Below are 27,226 nucleotides of genomic sequence, written 5' to 3' on the forward strand. Positions count from 1 at the left end.
TAATTTTAATTAATTTAAATTTAAATAGCCACATCTAGCTAGTGTCTACCATACTGGACCATGCAGGTCAAACTAGATATAGCCTTGTCCCTGGAGGGAAAAACACAGAAAGTCTAAGCAGGCCCATAAAAATATTCTGTCAACTCAAGAACTGCAAAATCAACTTAAAGATTTGGAAGAATACAGAATTTAATACTGAAATAAGAAGAAAGTAATGCAATAGAATGGTACTTGCATCACTAGGATTTAGAAAGCCATAGCGTCTATGAAAACAGGAACTGAAAGCCACAGAAAGAGAGCAGGCTAAGAAGAAAATAGAGATGTATGAGCAGGAGGCGAGGGACTGGATAAGAAAAAAAAAAATGCCAGGAAACCAAAAAGGCAATGAAAGACAGAAATACACCTTGGTGGTAGTGAGATAAAATGTCAGAAATCCAAACTAAAAAAGTTTAGTAGTACAAATTTAGAATAAAAAGCTGCTGACTAACCTCATTTATAAACATAAATGCACAATTCCAAATAAATACTCCCAAACTGAATTCAAATGATATTCAAAACAGAGAAAGACAAATATCATATGATATCACTTATATATGAAATCTAAAAAAATGATACAAATGAACTTATTTACAGAACAGAAATAGACTCACAGACATAGAAAACAAACTTATGGTTACCAAAGTGGAAAGGGGGGAAGAATAAATTACGAGTTTGGGACTAGCAGATACAAATGACTATATACAAAATCGGTAAACAACAACTACTGTATAGCACAGGGAACTATATTCAATATCGTGTAATAAACTATAATGGAAAAGAATCTGAAAAAGAATAAATATATATATATATATATATATATATATATATATATAAAACTGAATCACTTTGCTGTATACCTGAAACATTGTAAATCAACCATATTTCAATAAAAATAAAAATAAAGTGAATCTAAATAAAAAAATAATATTCAAAACATCTTTCTCCTTTATTCAATAAGGTTCATTCCTCAAATGTACAAGCAGATTAAAATTGTCTTTTGCTATAACACAACATAATTGTTGTGCCAATTAAAAGAAAATAATAATCCAAGATACTAAAAAGGCATTCAATAAAATTAAGTTTTGCTTTTTTATGAATGAAAATCAGAAATAAAAAGATACTCAGTAATATGATAGAGTATATATCTCAAAGCAACACTGTAAAATTATGCTTAACTGTGAACACTCAGCATATTTCCCAATTAGATAAGGAGCAAATCAGCAATTCTAAGTATTTTCACTCTTACTTAAAATCCTTTTGCAATTTCTAGCCAAGGCAGTAAGACAAAACCATAATTAGTACTGCATTCCTTAAAGTTTCTGCTCTGTCTCAAAAAATCAAAATTAGAAAGCAAGGGACAAACTGGAAAATATATTCATCATGCTTGTCAAATAGAAAATTAAGGTCCTTAACATGTAAAGAACTTTTATATAGCTCTAAAGGAAAAGAACGAGAAAAATAACAGAAACATAGATGTTTGAACAAAACAAAGACAAAAAAAAAAGGAATTCTATTTGTCAGAAAATATGAAAAACATTTAATTTCACTAACAACCAAAATAATGTAAGTTCAATAACAGAAATACTATTTTTTCACTTCTCAAATGGTCAAAGTTATTTTTTTAAGGTAAAAGTTGTAAAATATGTGGGGAAACAGTTACTTCTACTGGAAATGCCACCTAGACTGTTAATATTTGGGAGTACAGTGAGACAAAGTGACCATAGCCCCAAAAATTTCATGTGAGTTGAACTACAATTCTACACCTAAGAATATCTTAAGGAAATAACCATGGATACACATAAAAAGTGATCAAAAGGATGAATATCCTAGAATAATTTGCAAAATAGAAAATGGAAACAATATAAAATTGCAACAATAGGTTACTGGTTATATAAATTACAGGGCAATCATGAAATATCCTTATTATAATAATACTGAATAATATTAAATGTAAAAAGTAGGTAACCAAAAACAATGATTTTTTTACATTAGTGTGCATGTGTGTGTAAATGTATTCAATACTACATGTATGTGCACATATGTATGAGTATGACTAACAGCATGTACCTCAAAATGTTGACTATCTCTTGGTAGTATATTCACAGGGTTTTATATCATTTCCAAATTTTCTCTTTCTCCTTCCTCTATTCTTCCCCTACTTCCCCTACGAAACGTCACGTGAACTCAGAACTCTGAGTCTCACCTATAGACTAATGACTGCTAAATCTATGCCAAATAAACTCAAACTCCCAATGTGAAGTTCCAGCAGTCCAGTGGACACCTCTGCCTGAATGTGCCATATGCCCCTCAAACTCAATTTATCCTCACCATGCACAAATAAGGTTTCCTTCCTCCTGTTTTTAAAATAGGTCAACTATGGCACCATAATCTATCCCACTTTATAAATCTGCAATCTTGGAGTAATCTATGATGCCTCCTTTCTTATCTATCACCTTCAGTTACCGATCCAGACCTATACATTTCACCTCTGAACTATCTACGAGTCTCACAATTGTATTGCCCCAGCCTTGGTTTAGGTACAGGATATTGGTTCTGTCTGGATTATTGAAAAACACCAGTTGTTTTAAGCATCCCTAGTTGAAGCTGCTCTTCTTTCAAATCCATTGTCTGACCTGCCATCCAACTTATCTTTCTGAAATACTGATCTAATCATGTTTAAAATTTCCACGATTTTCCCTCCATCTACAAAATGAAGCATAAATTTCTTTACAAGCCCTTTTATCACCTAGTCCTAAGTAACATTTCCAGTCACATCCCTTATCCCATCCCTATCTCCTACTTCCCCAACCTACTTCTTACACCATATGCTCCCTACACCATTCTATTCAGAGGTTTTGAAACACACCATGATTTCCTTCTGTTTGCTCTACCTGGAAATTAACAACTCTTTCTTATCTCCCACTATGTCTACCTCCACTTTTACCAGTTCTTCAAAATCCAGATCAAAGTTCATCTCCTCATTGAAACTTTCCCAAGTATTAAATCCACCTCAATGCCCCCCACTACACACCAACCCCATCATACTTATAGTTGACACTTATGTACCTGGCCATATCCCAAGCTAGCAAGATACTCAATGGCAAGGTTGACTCATATTTTTATTCTAGTGAAGATCAAAAAATAAGCATGAAATAAGTTGATGAAAGACTAAACAAGTAAATGCCTTAATTTTCATTAGATATGTGTCCAACATGCAGAATAAACGAATAAATTCTAGGCCAAAACTTTTGTTGCAGTAATCTCGTTATGCAATTGTGAAATGAAAAAAATCTTATAAATGTTATATTTAAACTTATTTCACCAAACCTGTATCGAGCTTCTATTATATACCAAGCATTGTGCTAGGGATTTTTAATCGTACTACTTGATGATACAACAGAAACATTCACTAAAAACAAATAAGCAAAAAGTAAAACAATGACAAAATTACAACTGGAAAGAGTATTCTGCAGTAACTGAGCTTTCCTATTTATATTGTAATATCAAATCAATTACATTTAGTATGTCTTATTTATTTTAAGCATTTACTCAGGCTTTCTAGACTGAAATTCTAGAATGAAAAAAGAATGTTGGCTTGAGTAACACTTGGGCTATTTTTTACAGTCTAGCCAAATCAGAAAAGAACCAGAGGGTCAAAAAAGAACTTAATCTCAGATTTATGGTCACAGTGTTTCTCCACCCACGTACATGCTTTAGTTATTAAACACAGACACAAAACATTCTGAAGTGGACCCACTGGAACAGTACATCAAATTGGGAAATGGTGTGCACGGGAGTTGATGAGTAGCAGACTTAATCCAGACTGTAAAAAAACAACAGAATAAACATGCAAAAGACCAAACAGTCTTCCAATAATGCCAAATTCCACCATCCATTCTAGAAACATGCCAGGAATAAAGTAAATCTGGAGAGCAAAAAGTGAAGTCATCGGAATCCAAATGACAATGAAAGAGGGCTAAATGACAGTCACTCAAACTGCTAATTTACAACAAAATAAAAATTCAAATTTATGATTAAAATTGTTATCAATCAATTTATAAAATGATTTCAGCTAACATGTTAAATGTCTATACAGTATGACCGAGTAGCAGCCCATAAAGTCAAAGGTATTAGGGGACCTGTTCATGTGCTTCACATCAAGTGGTCAAAGGACAAAGTCACCTCAAATGATACTTGGGTATCAGTTTATGGTTTTACAAATGACTTAGGCAAAGAATACAGGGGCACTTACTTAATATGACAGGAAGAGCTATTGTAAACCAATGGGCAAAAACATGCTTGAAACAGTCTCATTAAATTTAATAACAAAGCTAGACTGTCCCATCACTTCTATGTGGAAAGTCTAGCTAATATGATGAGGCGAGGAATGGAAATGAATAATTCAAAAATTTCAGATGAAACAGAATTAAATAAAAAGGAAATATTGAGAGATGTTGAGAAAGAGGTATGCACAAGGGTAAATGTTTTAATTGCAAAGTTCTGTAGCGACAACTGACTGGTAATATTTAAAAATTCAATTGTGATAAACTTGAAGGGTAATTTCAGGAGAATTTTATTGTATGGGGAAATTTTCAATATGAAGCTTTAAAAATAAAACTTAAAAAACATACTTTTACTACATAGTTATACATAAGTACATATGAACTCACACAGAAAAAAAGAGTACAAAACAAAAACTAAAAGAGTTATATTTTTCTGTTTCACCTAAAACTATTAATTAATTTCCTTATTACATAATAAGGAAAAGAAGCAAAAATGATTTTTAGAGAAACACATGCAAATCCCTCCTCACACTGATGGGATTCCTCTGGTTCCCTGTGTATAATCCTACCTCTATTCCCTACACACTGGGAAAAAAATTCTGCTCTCTCAGAGCTCTTTGTGCCTGAGTCCAAATTTCCAGGAGACAGAATAAAAATGATCCATCTCAACTACTGGATCGCCACCCTCAGTCCATCCAGAATGGGACAACCTCTATAGGTGGGCAAAGGATTGAGGAGGAGGATGGGTATGGTTCTTGGGGAAAATGGTTTTTGATTGACATGGACCCCAGAAGAAATGAGCTACAACAAAAAGGAAGAATTTAATGCTATGCCTAGACTTATCCAGCAGAAAAACTGCTTTGGAAACTTATCAGGTCAAACTGTCCTTCCAAAAAGCACCAAATGTTAGGAAACATGGTGTATAGACTGGAAGAATTCAAGTGTAAAAATGTAACTGAGAAAGTAGAAACACATTATTTTTTTTCCTTTGTATTTATTTATTTTTTATTATTATTTTTTTAACATCTTTATTGGAGTATAATTGCTTTACAATGGTGTGTTAGTTTCTGCTTTATAATGAAATGAATCAGTTATACATATACATATGTCCCCATACCTCTTCCCTCTTGCATCTCCCTCCCTCCCACCCTCCCTATCCCACCCCTCTAGGTGGTCACAAAGCACCGAGCTGATCGCCCTGTGCTATGCAGCTGCTTCCCACTAGCTATCTATTTGACGTTTGGTAGAGAAACACATTATTGATTATTCAAAGCTGTCAGGAAAGAAACTATGTCTTCTTACCAGGTATTTCAATAATAACTATGAAGGAAAAGTTTAGCTGGAGTTTAGAATATACAAGACACAGAGAATCTAACCATTATATTGTAAATATTTGGGATTCAGGAACAACACAACTTTTCAAAAAGCCAGATGTATTTCAAATCAAGTGTACTGTCACATGGGAGATTCAAAGAGAGTGGAGGTTGAGTGGAGGTTCTCAGTTCATGAACTTATTGCGTATGTTATAATTATCATAAATTTATCAAAAACCACATTTAATTGTGACATTTATTGGCATTCCAAATAAATGACATTTGGAAGTTTATTTTGTTTTCCTTTTGTTTCCTTTGTTTTGTTCTGTATTTTAGTTTCTATGAATGACTATATTAATTGCCATTATAGGGCAACAGATTCTGTGTATCATGTTTTTTAAAAAAACTGAAATTAGACCCCAAACAATTTAGGGTTGAGTTTGCATAGATTAGAAGACTTATTATATATATATACTTAAATTATCAATCAATGACTGTAGTAATATTTACATCCACCATCATTCAAACATGCTGACTTTTAAAATTACTATAATACTGTCTCTAGTGAATTAAACAATTCTTATCATTTAAATACATGCTTATACCTAGAACAGTGACAGTGTTCCTTAAATATGCACTGGAAATATAAATGAATCTAGTTCATTACCTAAGGCACTTGAAGAAAGATTTTTCTAAGCATTGGGGATCACGGAGCCGATTGCTAAAGTGAGATTTTCTTATCTGAAGAAAATACTAAAATAGTCATAATGGAGATATTTTTCTTTTGTGAAATGGAATGGCATATAAAAAACCAGGAATGTTATGATGCAGGGGAACACTGAGTATCCCAGATCAGGATAAACTGAATTTAGGTTGAAGACCAAGTTTTATACTGAGGTTTGGCATGCAAATTTATAAACTTAAGTTTACACTGTATGACATTTTGAGACATGGACTAGAAGTACCTAGGACTAAAGAATAGTAACTTTGCTTGAGTCACATTTTCATTTCAACAAAAGATGTGAGGCCGAGTGCTGAACTTGGATTAGAGGAACTGAAGAACTCAGAAAAGTAGATAAATAAAGAGGACAGAGGCAGATGTGTTGCAAACAGGAGATACAATCTCCCACTGCTTCAGTGGCTTGGTCTCTGCAAGGATTGGTGGAGACATCTGTTAAGATACACGAGGTGGGAGACACTGGCCAGTGTAATTATACTGTATAAAAATGGCATAAACAACAAGGTCCTACTGTATAGCACAGGGAACTGTATTCCATGTCCTGTAATAAACCATAATGGAAAAGAATATGAAAAGAAGGTATATATATCTATAACTGAATCACTTCGCTGTACAGCAGAAATACAACATTGTAAATCAACTACACTTCAATAAAATAAATTTTTTAAAAATGGCATGTGAGAGGCAATTCCCTGTACTGAGTGGGGGTGAAGGGGATGGGGGCTAAAGATCATCACTTGGGATTATCAGATGCTTTAGAGAGTGTCCACTCAAATGACATTCCCCAAATGTTCACTCCTCTTAGCCCTGTGTCTGTTGTACTTGGTCTTCTGCGTGGGCATCCACATACTCAAGTCCTCCTCACGGCTGCCCTCTCTGCCTCAAGTCTTTGCAATGAACTTCATTGCTGAGTATGTATCAGTGGGTCTTGCACTTACTGGATCTTCTAATAGAGCACAGAGGCAGTATTACATGGTGGTTAAAAGTTTAGACTTTGGCCCAGACTGCCTGGATTTGAAATCCAGTACACCTTGACTTATCAGCAGTGTCACTTTGGTCAAGTTACTTACGTTCTCTGTGCCTCAGTTTCCTCATCTGTACTTGGGAAATAATAATAACAACCTAACTGAGGACACTTTTCTGTTGCAAGGGTTTAATGAATTCATATAGGGGGAGTGCTTAGTGTGGGACCTGACAAGTAGCAATTACTCACTACCATTATTCGTAAAAGAAACTTTTAACGTGTTGCTAGGATATATCCATCAAGTAGTAAACCAATGACAATGAAACCAATATTTCATTTGAAGCGGAGAATGAAAATAAGTCATCATATTTGTGAAGCCTGACAAGATACATCAGGGGATTAGGGAAAATTATGACTCTATAACCAAAACCCATACAACTCCACCTGAGCCGAGAAGGGGGTGATGATGCCCCAGGTACAGGAACAGAAAAAGAACCACTTGAACCTGTCCTGTTATGAGGATGCCATTACAGAAGTGGTTCAAGGGCAGTGCTGACAATGATATGGAGAGAAGACATGAATTTAAAACCTCAGATGCCTGCACGTTCTCTATTGAACTCATTGGATGTTCTCTCTAGAGGTGCTGTGGGGTTTGCCTCCTGGACCAGATTTAGAGAAAAAAGGTAAGAATTCATGCCTAAGATTCTACTCAGCACTTTGTATTTCTCCCCTGGGAAAGTGGTCTAAAGGGTGAATTTGCTAAAATTATTATAACCTATCATTTAAGAAGCCAAGCATCCACTGGATATTCCTTTAAGAAGATGTCATAGCCATCCTTGTTTTAGTTAGAAATCACAGAAGCTCAATACTATCTTTGATATACTAAAGTTAAAAATACTGAATACTGGGGCTTCCCCGGTGGCGCAGTGGTTGAGAGTCCGCCTGCCGATGCAGGGAACGCGGGTTCGTGCCCCGATCCCACATGCCACGGAGCGGCTGGGCATGTGAGCCATGGCCACTGGGCCTGCACGTCTGGAGCCTGTGCTCCGCGGCGGGAGAGGCCGCAGCAGTGAGAGGCCTGCGTACCGCCAAAAAAAAAAAAAAAAAAAAAATACTGAATACTAAGGTTATAATAAATATCATTTTCTAGGTCCTACAGGAGATATAAGTCAAATAAGATGTGATCTCTGTCCTCAACAAGCAGAGGGTAGACAGACATCACCCAGACAACAAGTGCTACAAAAGAGTATGTACCACGTTTCCCTGTAATTTCCCAATCTAATTAGATAACTCCCTCCAGTATTTCCCCACATTTGGGAAAATATCAAATAGGTGGACGCAGATTACTCTGCAAAATTTCTGAAAAGAACTGTACTGCTGGGACTTCAGCTACCTCTGCCTCCTAGATTCCGATATTGGGCCTCATACCTTGAAACCACAGGAGAAACAGGAAATTTCAAAAGAGGAAAAAGTGGAAGGTGATAGAGAAAAAGTCATTGGTGCTTCCTGTGTCTGTGGACTAACAATCTCTGGTCCATGTTCAGACCCCACTTCCGGTAGTACACCCAGTAACTTCTCCCAATGCCAGGTGTCTGCTTAGCAGGCAATAAAGTGACACAAGCCCAGTTATTTTCCTTGTTCTCCTTCTCCTATGGAAAAGTCACACACCCTTGCTTTGCCAAACGTTGGCAGGGCAGGCTGTTCCTCTGAGGCCCCTTTCTGCCTGCAACACCGACCCTGTCAATAATGCCCCCACCCCATCCCATATCCCAGCATCTGTATCTCTTTGTCTGAGGGCTTCCTTTGGAGACCACTCTATTCACTTGCAGGGGAGGTGAGAGTGGCAGAGAATTAATGCTCTCCAGAGAGAGGCCCTCAGCAGTGACTGATGAGAGTAGGTCTATAAATGCCCCCAGGTCCCTCTCTGCTGTGCTCATTCAAAGGCTTGAATTCCACCCTGGCTCCTACTGGGATTAAGCACAAATTACCTTTCCTGTAATTGTTGGTTCCCTTCCTGTCTCACATCCTGACTCTCCTAGCAATGTTTACTAGGTTTGTTTACCTCCCAAACAAGCTACTTGCACTCGAATCCTCATCTCAGTCCAGCTTCAGGCAGAACCCAAACGGAGACACTGGCTCTGTCTCTGGCTTGCTTGTCTCCATTCAATCGGCACAGGAGCAAATCAAGGCTTCTGCCCAAGTAAATTTCCAACCAGTACAGAGAATGCTGGTCTCCCCTTCACTTAGCTGCTGGAAGGGGAAAGTCCTCTATGAGGGCCAGGAGAGATCAGCCTTCCAGTAGGAAGGAACTCTGCTCTCCCCAAAGGCAAAGATCTCAATGCCTGCTCTGTTTCTGGGTCTCAGTTTTTCCCTTGCTTCTCAGCCCTCTGACGGTATAAACTAGAGTAGGGTGTTAGGCGGGGGCTGAGGGAAATGGCTGATTGTATAGGGCCTGCTCTGCACAGCATCCATCCATTTCCTCTGAGGGAACGTATCAAAGTTGTTGGTGGCGCTCTTTAAGATGTGGAATATTCTTGATTAAATTTGTTATAAAGCAAAAAATAAAAAATAAAAAGAAAATAAATAAATAAATAAATATTGAATGAAAAAAAAAAAAAAGATGTGGAATATTCAGCGCTCATTAGTTTAAGCCACAGGTCCCAGTGCCAAATCTGAGACCACAGTGAAAGTCCTACATCACGCCCTGCTGCCGATGAGTACTTAAAATGCAGCTTTTTACTACTGATTAGCTACAAATAGCCTAAACTTTGGTATCTTTAATTGCTAGAAACTCCCAACAATAACTGTCTGAAATCACCACTTTGGGAGCAACATTTAAAAGCCAAGCATGCATATTTTGAAGGAAATTGTGACTAAAAAGAGAGAAATCTTGGCTAGAAACAGCACTGTGAAAAACACAAACAAGCAAATAAAAATTGCTTAACTTCTTTCTAAGTCAACTGCAGATTCATCTGGAAAGGTAAAGCCTATAAAACAGGATTAAGACAATGAGGCCTTACTTGCAGATATGACTTGATTGGTGTAGGTCAAAATGGGTTGATAGAGGTACCATTATGAAAATACACTATCAAACAACACAGCTGAATGTGCCCGAACCCTCTCCACCAACAACAGCAGGCAAATAGGCTGCCTGTTTCCGCACAGGACAAAAATCACACACACAAAACAAAATGAACCTTGAGAGCTAGAGAAGAATGGGTTGTGGAAAATGGGTCCTTTGAGGCAATTGCTTCATTTACATGTGATGATATTAATGGGTTAGAGAATACCTTTCTGCTATGAGAATGTCTTTGATCAGTGAGGGTAAGAGGGATTGACAGGGCAGTGGGTCAGCATCCCTCTCCACGTGCGACAAGCCAAAGGAAGGCCACGTTCCCTAGCCTCTCAGCAAGGTGATGGAGTCAGTTGTTTCCACCATCTGCAGCCTCAACGCTCTACTCTGCGTCACACTGTGGCCAGCCACCAGGGCTCCTCTCCTGAGTGAATACCCACAGGGAGCTTGCCAAGTGGTGAAACAACCACTGTCATCTGCGTGCAGATTTTGATGTGAGTTTGGATCCTCAAGACGCAAGGTGACACTAGGAGGGAAGAAAGGGACAGCTGGAGGGCATAACAGGATCTGTAGGGTCGGTGCTTTCAACCCAGGACAATTCTCCAGTCCTGATGGACTCTGTACAAGGGCATGTGGCATTCGGTGGGGGGGGGGGGAAGATTGGAATTGTTTCACTTCAATTTCCTGATAATCAGCTAAAGCATTAGTTTATTTCTTAAAGCAGAGCTGTTTTGTGGGATAGTATACAACGTTCGCATGACAATTTAGATAAAAGCTGAGATTCAAAAGGATTTTATACTTGAGACCAACCGCTTCAGGCTATGCCTCCAGATGCCCCAAAGGCATGTCTTCAATCATCTGTACCCAGGTGAGCAATGATATTTCACTTCCTAGTAAGTAATGCATGTTCGTTATAACTAGTTTTTCAAAAGCAGAAGAAATGGATTTATTTAAACAGGTAAATATACTGCCTATAGATAACTACTGTTAATATTTTGAAATTTTTCTTCTCAGTTGTTTTCTTGAGTGCATATATTTTATGAAATTGGACTTTTATATATACAGTTTTATACAGTGATGGTAAACACACAGAGTTTTGGCTCATTTAATATGATATTTGGCCAATTTACAATGTCATTAAATAGTCTTTAAAGATATGATTTTACTGAATATATTTCACTGTGGATGTGTTTTTATTTTGTTAACCTTGGAACTTGGTTGTTGCTGACTCTAGTTTCTGGGTGGAGTGTCAGCCATCAGAGTTACCCTCTGGTCCCCCGACACCCCCATTCTCACCCTGCCCCTGGGGAGGAAGGCTTCCTCATCTCCTCCCTCTCCCCTTTTCTTTGGCTTTGGGCTGCCCGTCTGTAGTTTATAAAGACAGGCTTCATGTGCCCAGCACTGCCTGTTCCGGGGGATGCAAGTCAATCTAATTTAGAGATTCAGTATTAGGTTGCTGCGCACGTAAGCCTGCATTAAGCAGGAGATGCGGGCATGCTTGATTCTCCACCTGACTTCTCTGTTGTGTTATAATTCAACTGATTTAGAACTCAGGAGAGGTGAAGAAAGGTGTCATTTATTAAGCCCTCCCAAACCATAGCCAAATTGTTTCTAAATTCCTATTCCAAGGAATGCTGGGATGAACATCCTTTTACAGGAATCTTTGTGTGTTTCTTGAATTATTTCTTATGAGAAGCTCCTTGATGGGTAATTTAGTTTTACGATTTATACTTTTAAGACTGCAAACATACTGACAATTTACCATATTGCTCTGGAAACATGCTACCAATTTTAAATACACAGATGTATTGTGAATGCTCTACATTAAGAGAAAGGAGGCTATTAAGAGGAAGACCTTGAAGATAGAAGAAAGAAGGAGAAATATTCAGTAGAAGGTCTTCCTTGGCTGAGGCAAGAGACCCTTACTCTAATAAAGGTGAGGAAGTATGGTTAAATACAGATGCATATAAGTTTAAAGGTGGAACTAGTGGAAATTTGAGAGAGTTCATATCTGAGAAAATTAGAAGTGTATATATGTATTTTAACCATATACACATATATACATTTTAAATATCACCTTTGAAATTTTATAAAACTATACTTTACATTAGCAGCCAGTATATCCTATAACTAGGTGCAGTAGGATGGGCATTAAACAATGAAGGCCATCAGGAGCGTTTCAGAGGGAATTAAGAAAATAGTGCATCGAACTCACGTACCTCAAAATATATTTTATACACTTTAGCGATAACTTCCAACTTGGACTCTACTTAGTAAATGACTAAGCAAATTTACTAAGTAAACTAATTTTACTCTGTAAATGATTCAATCTTGTAATAAGCCCTGCTAAGAACTTTCTTTAAAATTTTTTTCTCTATTACTCTTGTAGGAAGTTTTGTCCTTAATTTTGAATGACGTCTATTCACACAAAACAAGGTAGCCATCACTATTTCAACATATGTAGCAACTAGACTCGCTCCTCAAGTTTATAGTTTTCTGGTTCACTGCAACTAGGAAAGAAAGAATGCTCTGAATTTGAAACACTGTTATTGCTCGACACTTTACACAAATAAAACGCAACCGGTTGAATGACCTAATGACAAAGGCAGATAGCAAAGAAGATGAATATTTAAAAAATCTTTTCATCAAGATTGATAAGAAAATGCACCTACTAATATGCACTGCATATTTCAGTTCCTTCTCACTATCATTCATTTCAAATGAAGTGCTGTAACAACATTCATGGGCTACAACATCTCACAGAATGTTTCCTGTCCACAATTGGCCTCCAAACCAAAGCAGGGTACTGTATGTAAGCAGATTCTATGCCAGAAATACATTCTTCATATGGGGAGATTTAGAGAATACTGTTAAAAATCTACGGGAAAGGCAGAGATAATACAGAACAGGAAATTCCTTTTAATGTAGAAGTCTCTTAACCTGACAGCTTCCTCTGAAAAGCCAAAGAAGAACCATGTTTTCCTGAGAAAGGTTCATTTGGATTTACTAACTGACAATAAAATATTGATTATATTTTGTGGGATGCATTTTTCCCCCCATCACTCTCAGTATAATATTTTATTTGGGAGTGAATGCCATATTATTTACAAGCTCCTGGGAAACTAACATAGGAAGTTTCTGTTGCCAAAATTTAAATAGATTGCTCAGGAACTTTGATAGTTTTTCTAAAACAAAAGCATGATCTAGCACAAGGACAAAGGTATTTTTTAGTTAGGCAAGGCCTTGAGCTGGGCCACTTGAGGAAGAAACGAAATGGGATTTCCAGATATTTCTCTGGTTAGACATACACTCTTCCTGACACACTGGTTTGGTAAAGACCACTCATCACTTCCTCAGTATCCACACTCTCCTTCCTCTTCAGTAACAAAACTCTGTAAAGCTAAGGATGGGATTGAGACCAAGTCCCGCTCAGTGAGATCTACGTGGAAGTATTGTGTGAATTGCTACAGAGTCTTCTTAAACAGCAATATGACTGTCTCTACCCTTTCTTGCCTCCTGGAATGAGCCCCTGATGGTAGGAGCTACAACAGCTATCTTGGACCATGAGGTGACCCGAAGGTGGTAGAACAGAGGTCTGAAAGAGAGGACTCTGGGTCCCTGAAGACATCAGACAGCTGCCATATTAGCTCTGACTTTTCTACTCAAGACTTAATTTGAGAGAGACACAACTGTTTATCATGTTTAAGCTAGTGGTACTTTAGATTTTTCTACTACATCCAGCTAAATTTAATCTTAGCTAACATATTGGGTTAAAAAGGAAGCTCAGAGGACAAACTAGAAGGGATTATTCCATCTCAGGCTCTGCCAGTGATTGGTCCCTGTTAGAGCGTGGAACACAATCAAGGATCACAAAATGAAATTCTAAGTGCCAGGTGGGGATGCTGAGGAGAGAAATCACACCCAGAATTGTTACACACCCCAATCTGTCAAGAGTAAGCCCCATATGGACATATACACACTACCAAATGTAAAACAGATAGCTAGTGGGAAGCAGCCACAAAGCACAGGGAGATCAGCTCGGTCTCTCTAGACCACCTAGAGGGGTGGGATAGGGAGGGTGGGAGGGAGATGCAAGAGGGAGGAGATATGGGGATATATGTATATGTATAGCTGATTCACTTTGTTGTAGGGCGGGAACTGGCACACCACTGTAAAGCAATTATACTCCAATAAAGATGTTAAAAAAAAAAAAAGAGTAAGCCCCAAACTCAGATTTTTAAAAAATGCTACCTCCTTATTTTAAAATGCCTGTCAAAATTAAAACACACATTAAACATACATATGTATTTTAAAGTACACAAATACATACACACACACAGATATATATGAACCTGCACACATACACACATAGGCCATATTTATATATCACACACATTAAGGGCCAATTGAAAAGCACCCATGGAATGACTATGGCCTTAAAGCCATGGTTTTTGTCTTCTGGGTTAAATTGGCATATCTTTTTTTGTTTTGTTTTGTTTTTTTGCGGTATGAGGGCCTCTCACCGTTGTGGCCCCTCCCGCTGCAGAGCACAGGCTCCGGACGTGCAGGCTCAGCGGCCATGGCTCACAGGCCCAGCCACTCTGCGGCATGTGGAATCTTCCCGGACCGGGGCACGAACCCGTGTCCCCTGCATCGGCAGGCGGACTCTCAACCACTGCGCCACCAGGGAAGCCCGGCATTATATCTTATGTAACGCTTTAGAAACTCTGGAGATGGGATTCCCTACTTCTCCCTGGCTTTTGATACAACTCAACAAATGGAGGTAATACGTAAGATGTGGGTGGGGTGAGGGGTGGTGGGGAGGAGAAAGACCAGATGACAAATCGGACGCTGGATTGACTCTACCTTCGGCATTTATTCAGCCCTGTGAGTACCATTTAGTTACCTAGCCTCTCCTAGTATCCAGGCCTTTTCTGTAAAACTGATTCTGTAAAATCATAACATGAAAGCACTTCATAAATTACAGATCACTTTACAAATTAAAGGTGTATCTGGTCAAGAATAAATACATTTAATAATTCTACTTCATGGTCGCTGTTAAGAGAAATCCTCTCTAGCACACTGTACCAAGAGGACACTGGGGAAGGCTTTCCTATCCTCTGACCACAGAAGTGAAGTAGGACAGAGCAGTCTGCCCTTTCTCTGTGTTTAAGCATTCAGTCTTTGACCAAGTACCCTCATAATGCATTTCAACCAAACATTATATAATACTGGCAGCCAATAGAGATAAGTGTCTTTAACAGTAGCATACATGCAGCCTCTTAATACATATCACAGTGTCCTGTATGCTGGGCATAACAAAACTAATAAATAAAATACACAGATACCAGACTAAGAAGAAATTAGAATTCAATATTTGACAATTATTTGCTCTCTCTCCAAATAAATTTCAGTACCATCTCTGCCTGGGAAATATATGAGAGGTCTGGATCTATTTTATGCACTGAGGATTCATGCATTCATTCATTCCTTCATTCACACTTCTAAAGTACAGATGGGATTACAACAGAAGTTCCTACAGAAGACCAAGGCAACATGAGAACTGTTTTAAAGTTTAAGAAGCACAAAAGAGAGAACGCTTCCAGAGGTGTATTTAGAAAGATCATCTTTCCAGCATCAAAAAAGAACTTAGCTCCTTCAACGGTGAGTAATTCTTGACATCTAAATCATGCTCTGAGTTTGGAACAGCTGAATCCACTGCAGATTGTATGACTCCCCTCTACCTCTTCCAATAGGGAAGGAGAACCCAAACTTTGCTTATTCCTTCAGCATCTGGGCCATCAGAAAGACTGCTTCATGGGCTATTATTGGTTCATTGTATAGAAATAAAATAGCCTTAATTTTATTCATCAGGGTTTTAATCTGGTGGCATCTCACACAACTCCAGGTTTTATCAGAACACTTAAAAGGTAAAGGTGTGAACGTGTAGCAGCGTGGACACATAATGACGATGCCCCTCCCCTGAAGCTAGGAAGAGTCTCTGCCTGTCTATTCCCAGTCTTTGGGCCACACCTAAAGCTCAGATTTTTGGCAAGGCAGCACGTTCCCCACCATCGGATCATATTTCTGGAACTCTGGAAGAATAAAGAAAGCAGCAGTTTTTTCCAAAGGAAGCTCCATGCTATGTTTGTGTATGAGATATTTAGCAAAAGTGAAGTGGGATGAGGGGCTCTGATTTTATTATGATGTGAAATGCTTAGGAGTTGAAGAGTTTTGCATTCATAGAGGGGCCAGTCCAAAATATGCACTTTAGGAAAGGCAATTTATAAATACATGTCAGGGAGAAAAACCAAAAGAAAGGTCACTGTGAAACAGTCATCTCTTGGAAAGGAAAAGCTGAAGAGCTTTTCGTTCGTTTTGTCAAAGGCTTTCATGTAATTAAGTTCAAGGTGCTAAATCTTTCCCCCATTCTATTGATTGTGTCTCTGGAGGGAACTATACTAACTACAGATTTCACTGCTTTTGCCCTATACTCTTGATGACGGTCGGGGATGGTGCCCAAAAAGAAAACATCTACACTGAAGTTCATCCATTCAAATAAAGTGTGTCTGTGCATATACTCCCCCCCATCAAGTGGTACAATTCTGACACCCTATAAAAAATGAAGCAACACTGTTACCCTTTTTGTTTAGTCAATCATACGTGCTGAGAGATAACAGCAAATTTCACGTTGGTAAAGGAAATTCTCTGTCTTGAAATTTTACATAAGAGGAGATGATGTCTGAATTGGGAGGGGTAGCCATGTACTTGCAAGTGTGTATCTATGTGTTTGCATATTTGTCTGCCTGTGTTTGTGGCTATGGACAGCTGTGCAGTCATTCAGTGTCAAATGGAAAAGGTTTGAAAAACTCATTTTTCTGGGGAAAATAATGAATAACCTCAAAAATGTCCCCATGATTTTCAATTTCACATAAAGGCCAGATCACAATCAGTTCCAATATTAGCATTCTACGCACACATGGGAATCTGATGAACTGTTTCATCTCCATGAAGAAATGTGTAAATTCCAAACAGAACCACACAGTTTATCATTTTCAAAGTCATCCTGTGATAAAACAGGCTTCCTTGATCTCTTTGCCAAAATTCACATTCAAACTTCTACTAATGCCATTTCTAAACAGCGGTCATCTTCTATCAATTTTCTCCATAAATATCGTATTTTAATTATACCTAAGCATACTCATCAGAGGCTTGGCAAAGTTACAATAAAGACATGTAGGTTTCCAGGTTAGACAGGAACTGAGTCCAGCTGACCCTCTGCTGTACCTTCTCATAACCCAACCAAAATGCGGAAAGGAAAATAAAGTCAAGGGAAAGTTCAGTTAAAACAAACTTTTGAGAAACTTCTGCTTGTTAGATTACAAACGGATCCAGACTGAAGAAAGGCACTGGGACCCCTATTGGCAATTCCACTTTCCAAGACAGGATGTAGTATTTGGAAGGAGAAAGCTGAAGACAGAGTAGGTCTTGAGGAAAGCAGTTCATACTCAACTTATTACCCATTGAACTGATTTGGATCAACAGTACTGAGAGGCCCTGGGCAAACCTGGCCAAGCCAAACAGAGGAGCTGGTCTATGGCAAGTTTTTCCCTGATGCAGAGGGGTTCTTCCCTGATGGAGTGGGCAGTGACATGAGGAATAAGGCCAGCCTTTGGGACCTCATGAGAACTCGGAGTGGAGGCCAACAGAGGACTGAGTCTACAAAACTGAACCCTGCCTGGTGTAACTACTTCAATTAAGAGAGGACACCTTTAGAGAGTTCTTTTGTCTCTTAAAGGCAAAAGCCTTTCAAACTTCATAGGAAAGGGAAAAAAGCACAAATTAAAAGTAGATTCAACAGATTGATAAAATGGTAGATGCTAGCATCATGAACAAAATTCAAAGGCAAGTGAAACACAGAGAAAAAAATATTTGCTGCAGACTTGCCAGCAGGAGGGTTAATATCGTTAAGATTTAAAATGCATTTACAAATCACTAAGAAAAAGAAGCACCCTCAAATGAAAAATGGATAATATTCCCAAAATATTTTAAGAGGTATTCAAAAAAAGAGCTATATATGGCCAACAGTACATGAAAAAAGTGTTCAGCCTCACTAATGAGGAAATGAAATATAAAATGGGAGTCTAGGGACTTCTCTGGTGGCACAGTGGTTAAGAATTCTCCTGCCAATGCAGGGGACACAGGTTCAATCCTGGTCTAGGAAGATCCCACATGCTGCAGAGCAACTAAGCCCCTGCGCCACAACTACTGAGCCTGCGCTCTAGAGCCCACGAGCCACAACTACTGAGCCCATGTGCCACAACTACTGAAGCCCACGCACCTAGAGCCCATGCTCTGCAACAAGAGAAGCCACTGCAATGAGAAGCCCGCACACAGCAATGAAGAGTAGCCCCTGCTCACCGCAACTATAGAAAAGCCCACACGCAGCAACGAAGACCCAACACAGCCAAAAAAAAAAAAAAAAAAAATGGGATTCTACTTTTCACACATAAATTAGGGGTGTCATGTTCAAATGATACTAACCTGTGTTGGCTGTGTCCTATATACGGACCCAGGCACTACATGTAGGAGTGCAATTTGGTATCCATTTTCTACAGAGCCACTTGGCACACGTATCAAAGGCCTTAAAAAATAGGCATCCTCTTTGAAGGAATAATACCTACCACTTCAGAAATTTGTATTAAGGAAATTATTAGAAATATGAGCAAAGATTTGCTCACACAGTATTGTGTTTAACAGCCTAAATATACAATAATAGGTAATTACATGATAAAAATAAAAGCCCATCCTGTAATGGAATACTGTGTGACCATGAAAAATGACAAAGTAGAAGTGTATTTCTTATTATGAAAAGAAGACTGCAAAATATGATGGAAAAGTCAAGTTAAAAAAGAACATACAATACAATCCTTTTCTGAGTAGACATTATTTATGCATGATATATGTACACATATGAAAACATACCTACTACCTTGACAACTGCAAAAAGAAGGATATGTACCAAAATATTACAGTGTTTTTACAGAAAAATTTTCTGTTTATTTTATCTTCTACAATAAACACTATCAGTAAAATAAAACGTATTTTTAGAAAACAAATCAAAGAGACTTTGACAAGAATTCAGATACAGAAGTCATGTTTAAAAAATCAATGTTTCTTTACATCAAGAATAATTGTCTAACAGCTCATACTACTCAATAACAAAAAAACAAACAACCCAATTGAAAAATGGGAATAAGACCTAAATAGATGGACTATTACTCAGCCATAAAAAAGAATGAAATAATGTCATTTGCAGCAACATGGATGGACCTAGAGATTGTCATACTAAGTGAAGTCAGAAAGAGAAAGACAAATACCATGTGACATCACTTATATGTGGAATCTAAAATACAACCCAAATGAACATATCTATGAAACAGAAACAGACTCACAGACATAGAGAACAGACTGCGGTTGCCAAGGGGGAGGGGGAGTGGGGAAGGGAAGGATTGGGAGTTTGCAATTAGCAAATGCAAACTAGTATATATAGGATGGATAAAAAACAAGGTCCTACTGTATAGCACCGGGAACTATATTCAATATCTTGTGATAAACCATAATGCAAAAAATATGGAAAAGGATATATATGTATAACTAAGTCACTTTGCTGTATAGCAGAAATTAACACAACACTATAAATTGACTCTACTTCAATAAAATTTTTAATAAGTAAAAAAAGAATAATTGTTTAAAATTTAATTTGAAAAGATGCTATTCATGATAGCAGTATTGAATAGAATACATTTAGGTCTAAATTTGAAAAATATATGCAGGACTTAATTACTAGAAATCTACGATTTTACTGAAGGATACAAAAAGAACTGGTTATAAATGGACATATCATATTTTTGACTTGGAAGGACTATTATTATAAAATGTAAATAATCCCCAACTTAATTCTATATTTTCTATATTGAAATCAAAATCCTGGATGGTTTCATTTGGAATATGTGAAAGTGAATTAAAAATTCATATTAAGTTATAAATATATAAGACCTGATTTAAAGAGAAAAGATAAGAAAAAGGAGAATTTGCACTACCAGATATTTAAATATATTGTAAGGTTATAATAATTAAATCACTTTTTGAAAGCTTAAAAGTAATAGATAATAGGATGGACTATCCTATCATCCAGGATAATAAAAAATTCATAGAAAGCCAGGAGGAGATCAAATACCCATAAGCTTTTAGTGTATGATAAAAGTGGCATTCAATTAAATTGGAAAAGGATGAATGGCTAGTAAACAAATGATGCTGGGACAATTGGTTACCTATTTATTAAAAAATAAAGTTAGACATCTTTGTCATACCATACACTAAAACAAGCTTCTGATAGATTAAACTGTTAGATGGGAAAATATTTCTCTGATTTGGGAAATGAGAAAGCCATTCTAAGAACGTAAGCAAATGTAGGATCTTAAAGACAAAGTTTGATGGATTTGGCTATATACAAATTTAAATCATCCATCTAACAACACTGTGATAAAGAAAAGTAAAAGGCAGTGAACTGGAGAAACATTTGCAGCATGTATAAAAAGGAGTTACCAAAAGGAGTTACCAGTCTTACTATGTAAAGAGTTTTTACAAATCATTAACATAAACCAACAAACACGCACCATAATTGCAAAATGGGCAAAAATTATGACCAGGTAATTATCAAAGGAAAAATACAAATGCCCGGTAAATGTATCAGAAAATGTTCATTCCCCAGTAAAACTAAAACAATTGAATTTGCTAAAATGATACCTCTATTCACCTACCAAATTGGCAAAGACATTAAAAATATGAGCGCATGTTATTGGTGACCATGTGGCAAACTTACTGCTGTGATAGCTCTGCTGGTGGGAATGTAAATCTATACAAGCCTCCAAGGGAGAACTGGAAATATGTATCAAGTAGTTGACAAATGTCCGTATCTTTAATTCAGCAACTTTACAGAAATTCTTCCTACAGAAGTAATCAAAGGGGGTCCATAAATATTTGTGTTTACCATGACAATAAAAACCTAAGTGTCCAATAACTGGTGACAGGTAAAATAGATCATAGTATATGCACCCATTAGACTAGTATGCGAGTTAGGTAGGTATATAATAACTATATTATGTTACATATATAATGATGTAGATCATTCATGATATAACAAATGAAAAATGTAGGCTACAAAAGAGCAAGACACCAGTTTGGTTTAAAGTATGTGCAGATGTGCATACTGGGCAAATGTTCAACAACATGTCAACAGTGGCTTTATAAGGGTGATGGGATTAGAGGCTTCTTTTCCCCCCCTTTTCCTCCTCTGATTTCATTCATTTCACAAAAATTGGCTTGCTATCATGTGTCTGACATTTCTATATGCTCCAAATTTTCTTCAACTGAATATGTGTCACATTGTAATCAGAAAAAGTTAAATTTTGGAAAAGTAGAAGTCCAACATCTTAAACTGACTTCGTCTTCCAGGTGCTAAAAATCTTGTAAAGGACTCAGAGCAACGAAATTCATATTGAAAGCATAAAATCACGTACCAGAGAATTGGGGAAATGTTCAGGTCACTTCACCTCTTACCTTTAGAGACACTTCATAAAACATACTCACCTGTCCCAGTTTGGCCACGGTTTGTCCCTATGAGCGTGAATTGTGAAGAGCATCTCAAGGACCTCTTCCTAAGAGGGTCCTCAAAGACCACTTAATAAGGAGCCTGACATCTTCCTAAGCCTTTAAAATCCATCATCCCAAGGGACCCCACCCACCAACAATAGAACGGTGAGTATGATGCTGACTTTGGGGATGGGGACGCTTGACTCAGGGTGCTGTGCCTTGCCCTAGGCTGAGCCCGGCTTCGAGCCGGACAGGCAGCGGTGTGTGGGCAGGGCCGGGGCGCGGGCTGGGGCCGGGGCCGGGAGGGGCGGGCACCTTACCGCGGCTTGCTGGAAGGCGCCCTTGGTGTAGGTGCCGCCACCGCGGTACGTGATGGCCGGGATCTCGCGGCTGAGCAGCGCGCACTTGTGCTGGTGCGCGCGGCGGGACGAGATGTAATCGACGCGCGGCACCACGTTGTTCTTGGACGAGAAGGTCACGATGGCCACGCGCGTGGCCGTGGGCACCACGGGGAAGTCGGACAGCAGCTTACGGACGAACTTGAGCTCGCTGAGGAAGTTGGCTTGGCCCACGCTGGACGACTCGTCCACCAGGAAGACGAGCTCCAGGCGCTCGCTGAGCTCCCGCAGCCGCCGCACGCGTCGCCGGAAAGCCTGGCCCAGCCGCTCCACTTTGCTCTCCGCCGCCGCCGCGTCCTCGCCGGGCGCGGGCGGCACGGGCAGCCGCCCCGGGGTCTCGGGCGCGGCCTCGGGGAAGAAGCGGAAGCTGAAATTGCGCGACGGGGACAGCTGCTGAAAGGTCGCCCAGCCCGAAACGAGCGCCAGACCCCAGCAACAAAAGGCCAGGCGCGCCCACATTGCGCTGGAGACGGAGCGACCGCCCGGGGCGCAGGCGTCGGCCCGGCGCGGAGAGATGCTCAGCCGCCCGGCTCGCCGAGGGGCGTGCGCGGCGCGGGGCACGGGGCACGGGACGGCGGCCGCGAGCCTCAGCTACCTCTCATCTGACACTGGGGACACAGTCCAACCTTCTCCGGCCGCCCGGGGGCAAGGGATGGAACGGCGCGCGCTCGCTACCCCTCTCGCTCTCGTCTTTTCTCTCCCCTCTCTCCTCCTCCTCGCTCTCCCTGAAGCCTATAAAATGTTTGAAGGAAAGGGGGCAGTCAAGAAGAATCTCCCGCTTCCCTCCTTCTCTCCCTCCTATCTCTGTCTCTCCCTCTCCCCTCTCCTTCCTCTATCTCTGCCTCTATCTCTCTCCTCCCCCTTCTCATTCTCCTCCCGAGTTCAAGCCAAAGACTCTCGGAGATTCCATGACACCAGAACCCCGCGTCTGTCAGGCTGTCAACATTCCCGCAGCAAGCGCACCAGCGCCGAAGCCCTGATTGATCCCATATGTCTGGCAGGAGCTGCAGAGGAATTCACTGGAGATGGATCCAGATACCGAGAGTGCCACAGTAATTGGAAACACTTCGGAGAGGAAACACACACGGACTGGCCAGGGAGTTGAAAGCATCCTCTGAAAATTGCTTGCTCACCTTTTGTGTCTCTTTTTCCCTCTCCGGTTCCTCAAAGCCCTCACCAAGTGGATGTTTATTTGACTTTCCTGGTGGGGCTTTCTGGTCAGTGGTGTGTGTGTGTCCTCTTGAGGGTCGCCTCAGATCACACTATATAGGGGTTGCATCTACCCCTGTGCAGCCCATAGGGATGATTTGTCATGGTGCTGTGTTCATGCATTTATTGATTCATCCATTTGGTCACTCCTTCATTCATTCAACAAATATTTCTGAGCACCTATTGTGTGCCAGACACCTGGAATATAAGGAGGAACACAAATTGACACAGATCTTGTCCCCAAGGAACTTATAGGGTAACAAGTGACGTGACCATTAACCAGATATTTCAAATAATGTATATAATTACAGCTGACCATGCTAAGGCTATGAAGGAGATCTCAGGCAGATAGATTTGACCTTAGAAGACCAGGGAAGCCTTTGCGGAGGACATAAAGTTTCAGCTGAAATCTGATGATGAGCAAGGGTCCCTTTTCCCCAGTCCTCTTTCATGTGCCCCATGGTCTGTTTCAACAGGTGAGACCCATAGAGGGCTATTTCCTTGGCTTTGAATGGTACCTGGCACATAGCTACTTTGAAACACAAGTTGCCACCTGGGGGTAGTTTCTCCAAAACAAAACCCCGAAAGGGACGGTGCAAGTGCAAAGAAGGAGTAAACTTTGCATAAGAGGTGGAGTAAACTTTGCAAAAATGATTCTAGCTAGGAGTCCGGAGCCCTGTGTAGATATGCCTCTGCAATTATAAAAATCCTCTGAACCAAGACACTTCCAACTCTTGGCTTCAATTTCCACATCTGTTTCATGATGGAATTCAATGATCTCAGAGTTTCCTTTGTCTCTAATATCAGATGATTTAATTCCATCTATATTTAATGAAATACCTTCACAGTATATTGGTTGAAATGTTAGGGCTCTTGGAGTCTGTTTGCCCAGAATGAAGTCTTGGCTCTGCCATTCAGTAGTTGTATGACCTTGACATTAGTTTGCTCATCTGTAAAATGGAGTAATAATAATAATAGCATATTAAAGGTTATTGTGAGGATATAATCATAAAAACAAAGTTCTTAGGCTAGTGCTTAGACTATAGCATGTACTCTACAAATGCAGATTGCTATTATTGCCACATTTAACCATAAATACTCTTCAAATCCTCATTTTTCTAGGATTTTTCTATTTGACCATCTACCGTGCCAGAGTATTAGATACTGAAGATTTAAAGCTGAATAAGACTCAGTTCCAGTCTTCCAGAAGTTCAAAGGATATCAGAAGAGAACACAGACCTGCAAACAATTACAGTGCAGTAGGATGATTGCAAGGATGGAGAGAGCAAGAAGAGAAAGTTCTCAATCTTCCCCGGGAATAAGCAAGACCTCATTTGAGCTGAGACTTTAAAAAAAGAGAAAGTCTGTCCAAATTTCATCTACTCGGTGTTATTTCGAATACATAATTAAGAGCTAACATTTTAGGAGCTTTATGTGCCAGGCACCGTGGCAACTACTATGTTTATTTGCTCATATGCTCCCAAAGAAACCCAGGGATGTAGACGATTGCTTTAGGACTTTCTGGTTGCAAGCAATAGGCACCCAACTTCTCCTTGCTGTAAACAAGAAGGGATTGCTTCGCTCAGTAACTAAACTGGACAAAAGGCAGTGGTGGACTGGTCTCAAAAAGCCTTGGAAAAGGAAATCAAGAACTACATAAGTCTTCCATTTTTCTCCCTCTTCTGCTTCTCTTTGCATGTTGGATCAAGTTTCTGTCTTTGGATTTATGACCTGAGAAGGAAAGACTCTTCCCGCTAAGCTCAAGTTAAAAAAAAAATCAAGAAAAACCACCACCCCCATGACCCTAAAGAAAGACTCCACTGAAGCAAGCATGGGTTATATGCCCATTTCTTAGCCCAGCACTGTGATGAAGGGGATGGGCCATTATAATTGTCCTAACTTAGGTCATATGCTCACTGTGGCAGAGACTCCTAGTCACCCACCTACCGTATCTGGTCTCCCCTTCTTGAATAGCAATAGAGCTCTTGAGTTTTAGCTGGGCACAAAGGTACCCAAAATAAAGATTACATATCCCAGCCTCCCTTACAAATGAATGCGGCCATGAAGCTAGGATTTGGGTAATGATGTATAAATCCTGGTTCTGTGTGGCAGCTTCCAGAAAACCTCTTTAAAAGACAGCTGCTTCTTTTGTTGGTTGTCTCCTTTCTTCCCTTATTCCATTTTCTGCCTGGAACATGAATATGGTGGTAGACCTCTAGCAGCCATCTTGGATCATGAGAATAATGGTCACATTATAGCAACAGCTGAGTTAGTAATCTAGAACGAGCCCGGGTTCCTGCAGACTTCACAGAGCAAAACCACCACAGTCCTCTCAGATTGCCTATCTACCCCTTTTAATTGAGTTTTCCTGTTACATTCAGCTGAACTTGATCCTGTATAATAAACTCAAACCTGTAGCCATTGAAGCTATCCTCTCAATATATGCTTTCATAAATGCTATGGCAGAGAAAAGAGGACATACATAGTGAGTTACTCACTACCCCCCAAAAGTGACACACATCACTTCTGCTTCATTTCATTGGCCAAAAAAAGATGCATGGCCATGTCCAATTCCAAAGGTTGGGAAGTACAATCCTACCATAGTCCTAGAAAGCAGAAAGTAGCAATATTTAGTGAACAGAGCAAATAATTACCATATTGAGTCACCTGAATTGGGAAGACAGTTGAGTTCAAAAAGCAAAGTAGAGACAAAACCCTGGGAAGCTTAGTCTGCCCTAAAATTGAGGAGGTTCCTATAGGAAAGTTATAAATCAGTTTCTTCAAGGACTTTCTGATCTTTAGTTTGGGGTAGTAAATTCACCTGATGCCTGCTATATTACATATAACCGTGATGAATTACGTAGCAGTGGTTGACTCTAGCAGGAGTTTGTAATTAAGAAGCTATGGGCATTTGATTAAATTCTTCTTTTCTACATTTTTCATCCCATGAAAAATGTTCCAGAAGCAACCTAAAGGTACTGAAATGACAACATGGAGCCAGAATGAGAAAAAACTACCTGGGATTCATCTCATGACATAAAGACTTACGTGGAGAAAAAAAAAAAAACACGTGTGTTGGTGTTGTAAGGGATGGGGGATGCCTTATATTTTTCTCACCACCTGCACCCTGATCAACAAGAAATTGAACCTCAATCCCTGTCTATCCAATGGGACTTGTGTAAAGGACACCCACCTTCACCCCACCCTTCACTGCAACCACCTTCCTACATTAAAGGAGGTGCTGTAAAAATACAGGACCGATTTGTAGGGGGGAGAGATAGAAGGGGAAGTGAGGAAGAAAGCAGAGAGTGGTGCCGGCAAAGGTCCTTCTGAGATGTCAAGAATCAAGTCCAGTAAATGGAAGCAGAGACAGGAAAAGTTTCAGTTTCCATGCATGTTGGGCATAGTATCTTGCCTTGTTTTAAAATCTATCACACAGTGTTAGTGAATCACAGTGACAGGCAGTAGGGACAGTAGGAAGATGCCACCTTGTGACTGTATTTTATAAGACTATCAGTTGTGAATTTAACAAAGACATTCTCTCCTGCACAGA

At 39.4% G+C, this 27,226-nt stretch overlaps 1 protein-coding gene across 1 annotated transcript in view; it reads right to left on the reverse strand.

The window, feature by feature from the left end:
* SVEP1 (sushi, von Willebrand factor type A, EGF and pentraxin domain containing 1) overlaps window positions 1–22,923 on the reverse strand; it is a gene marked incomplete at its 5' end in the record, with an annotated part of 185,989 nt that extends 163,066 nt beyond the window's left edge. Inside the window, one exon of the mRNA XM_081236611.1 lies at window positions 22,387–22,923. Within this exon, the coding sequence (XP_081092737.1) occupies window positions 22,387–22,923 (537 nt within the window). The remainder of the gene's footprint in view (window positions 1–22,386) is intronic.
* Window positions 22,924–27,226: the final 4,303 nt, after the last annotated feature.

The sequence above is a fragment of the Mesoplodon bidens genome, assembly GCF_964165515.1.
Source record: "Mesoplodon bidens genome assembly, chromosome: 6".
In the NCBI taxonomy this organism is placed as follows: Eukaryota; Metazoa; Chordata; class Mammalia; order Artiodactyla; family Ziphiidae; genus Mesoplodon; species Mesoplodon bidens.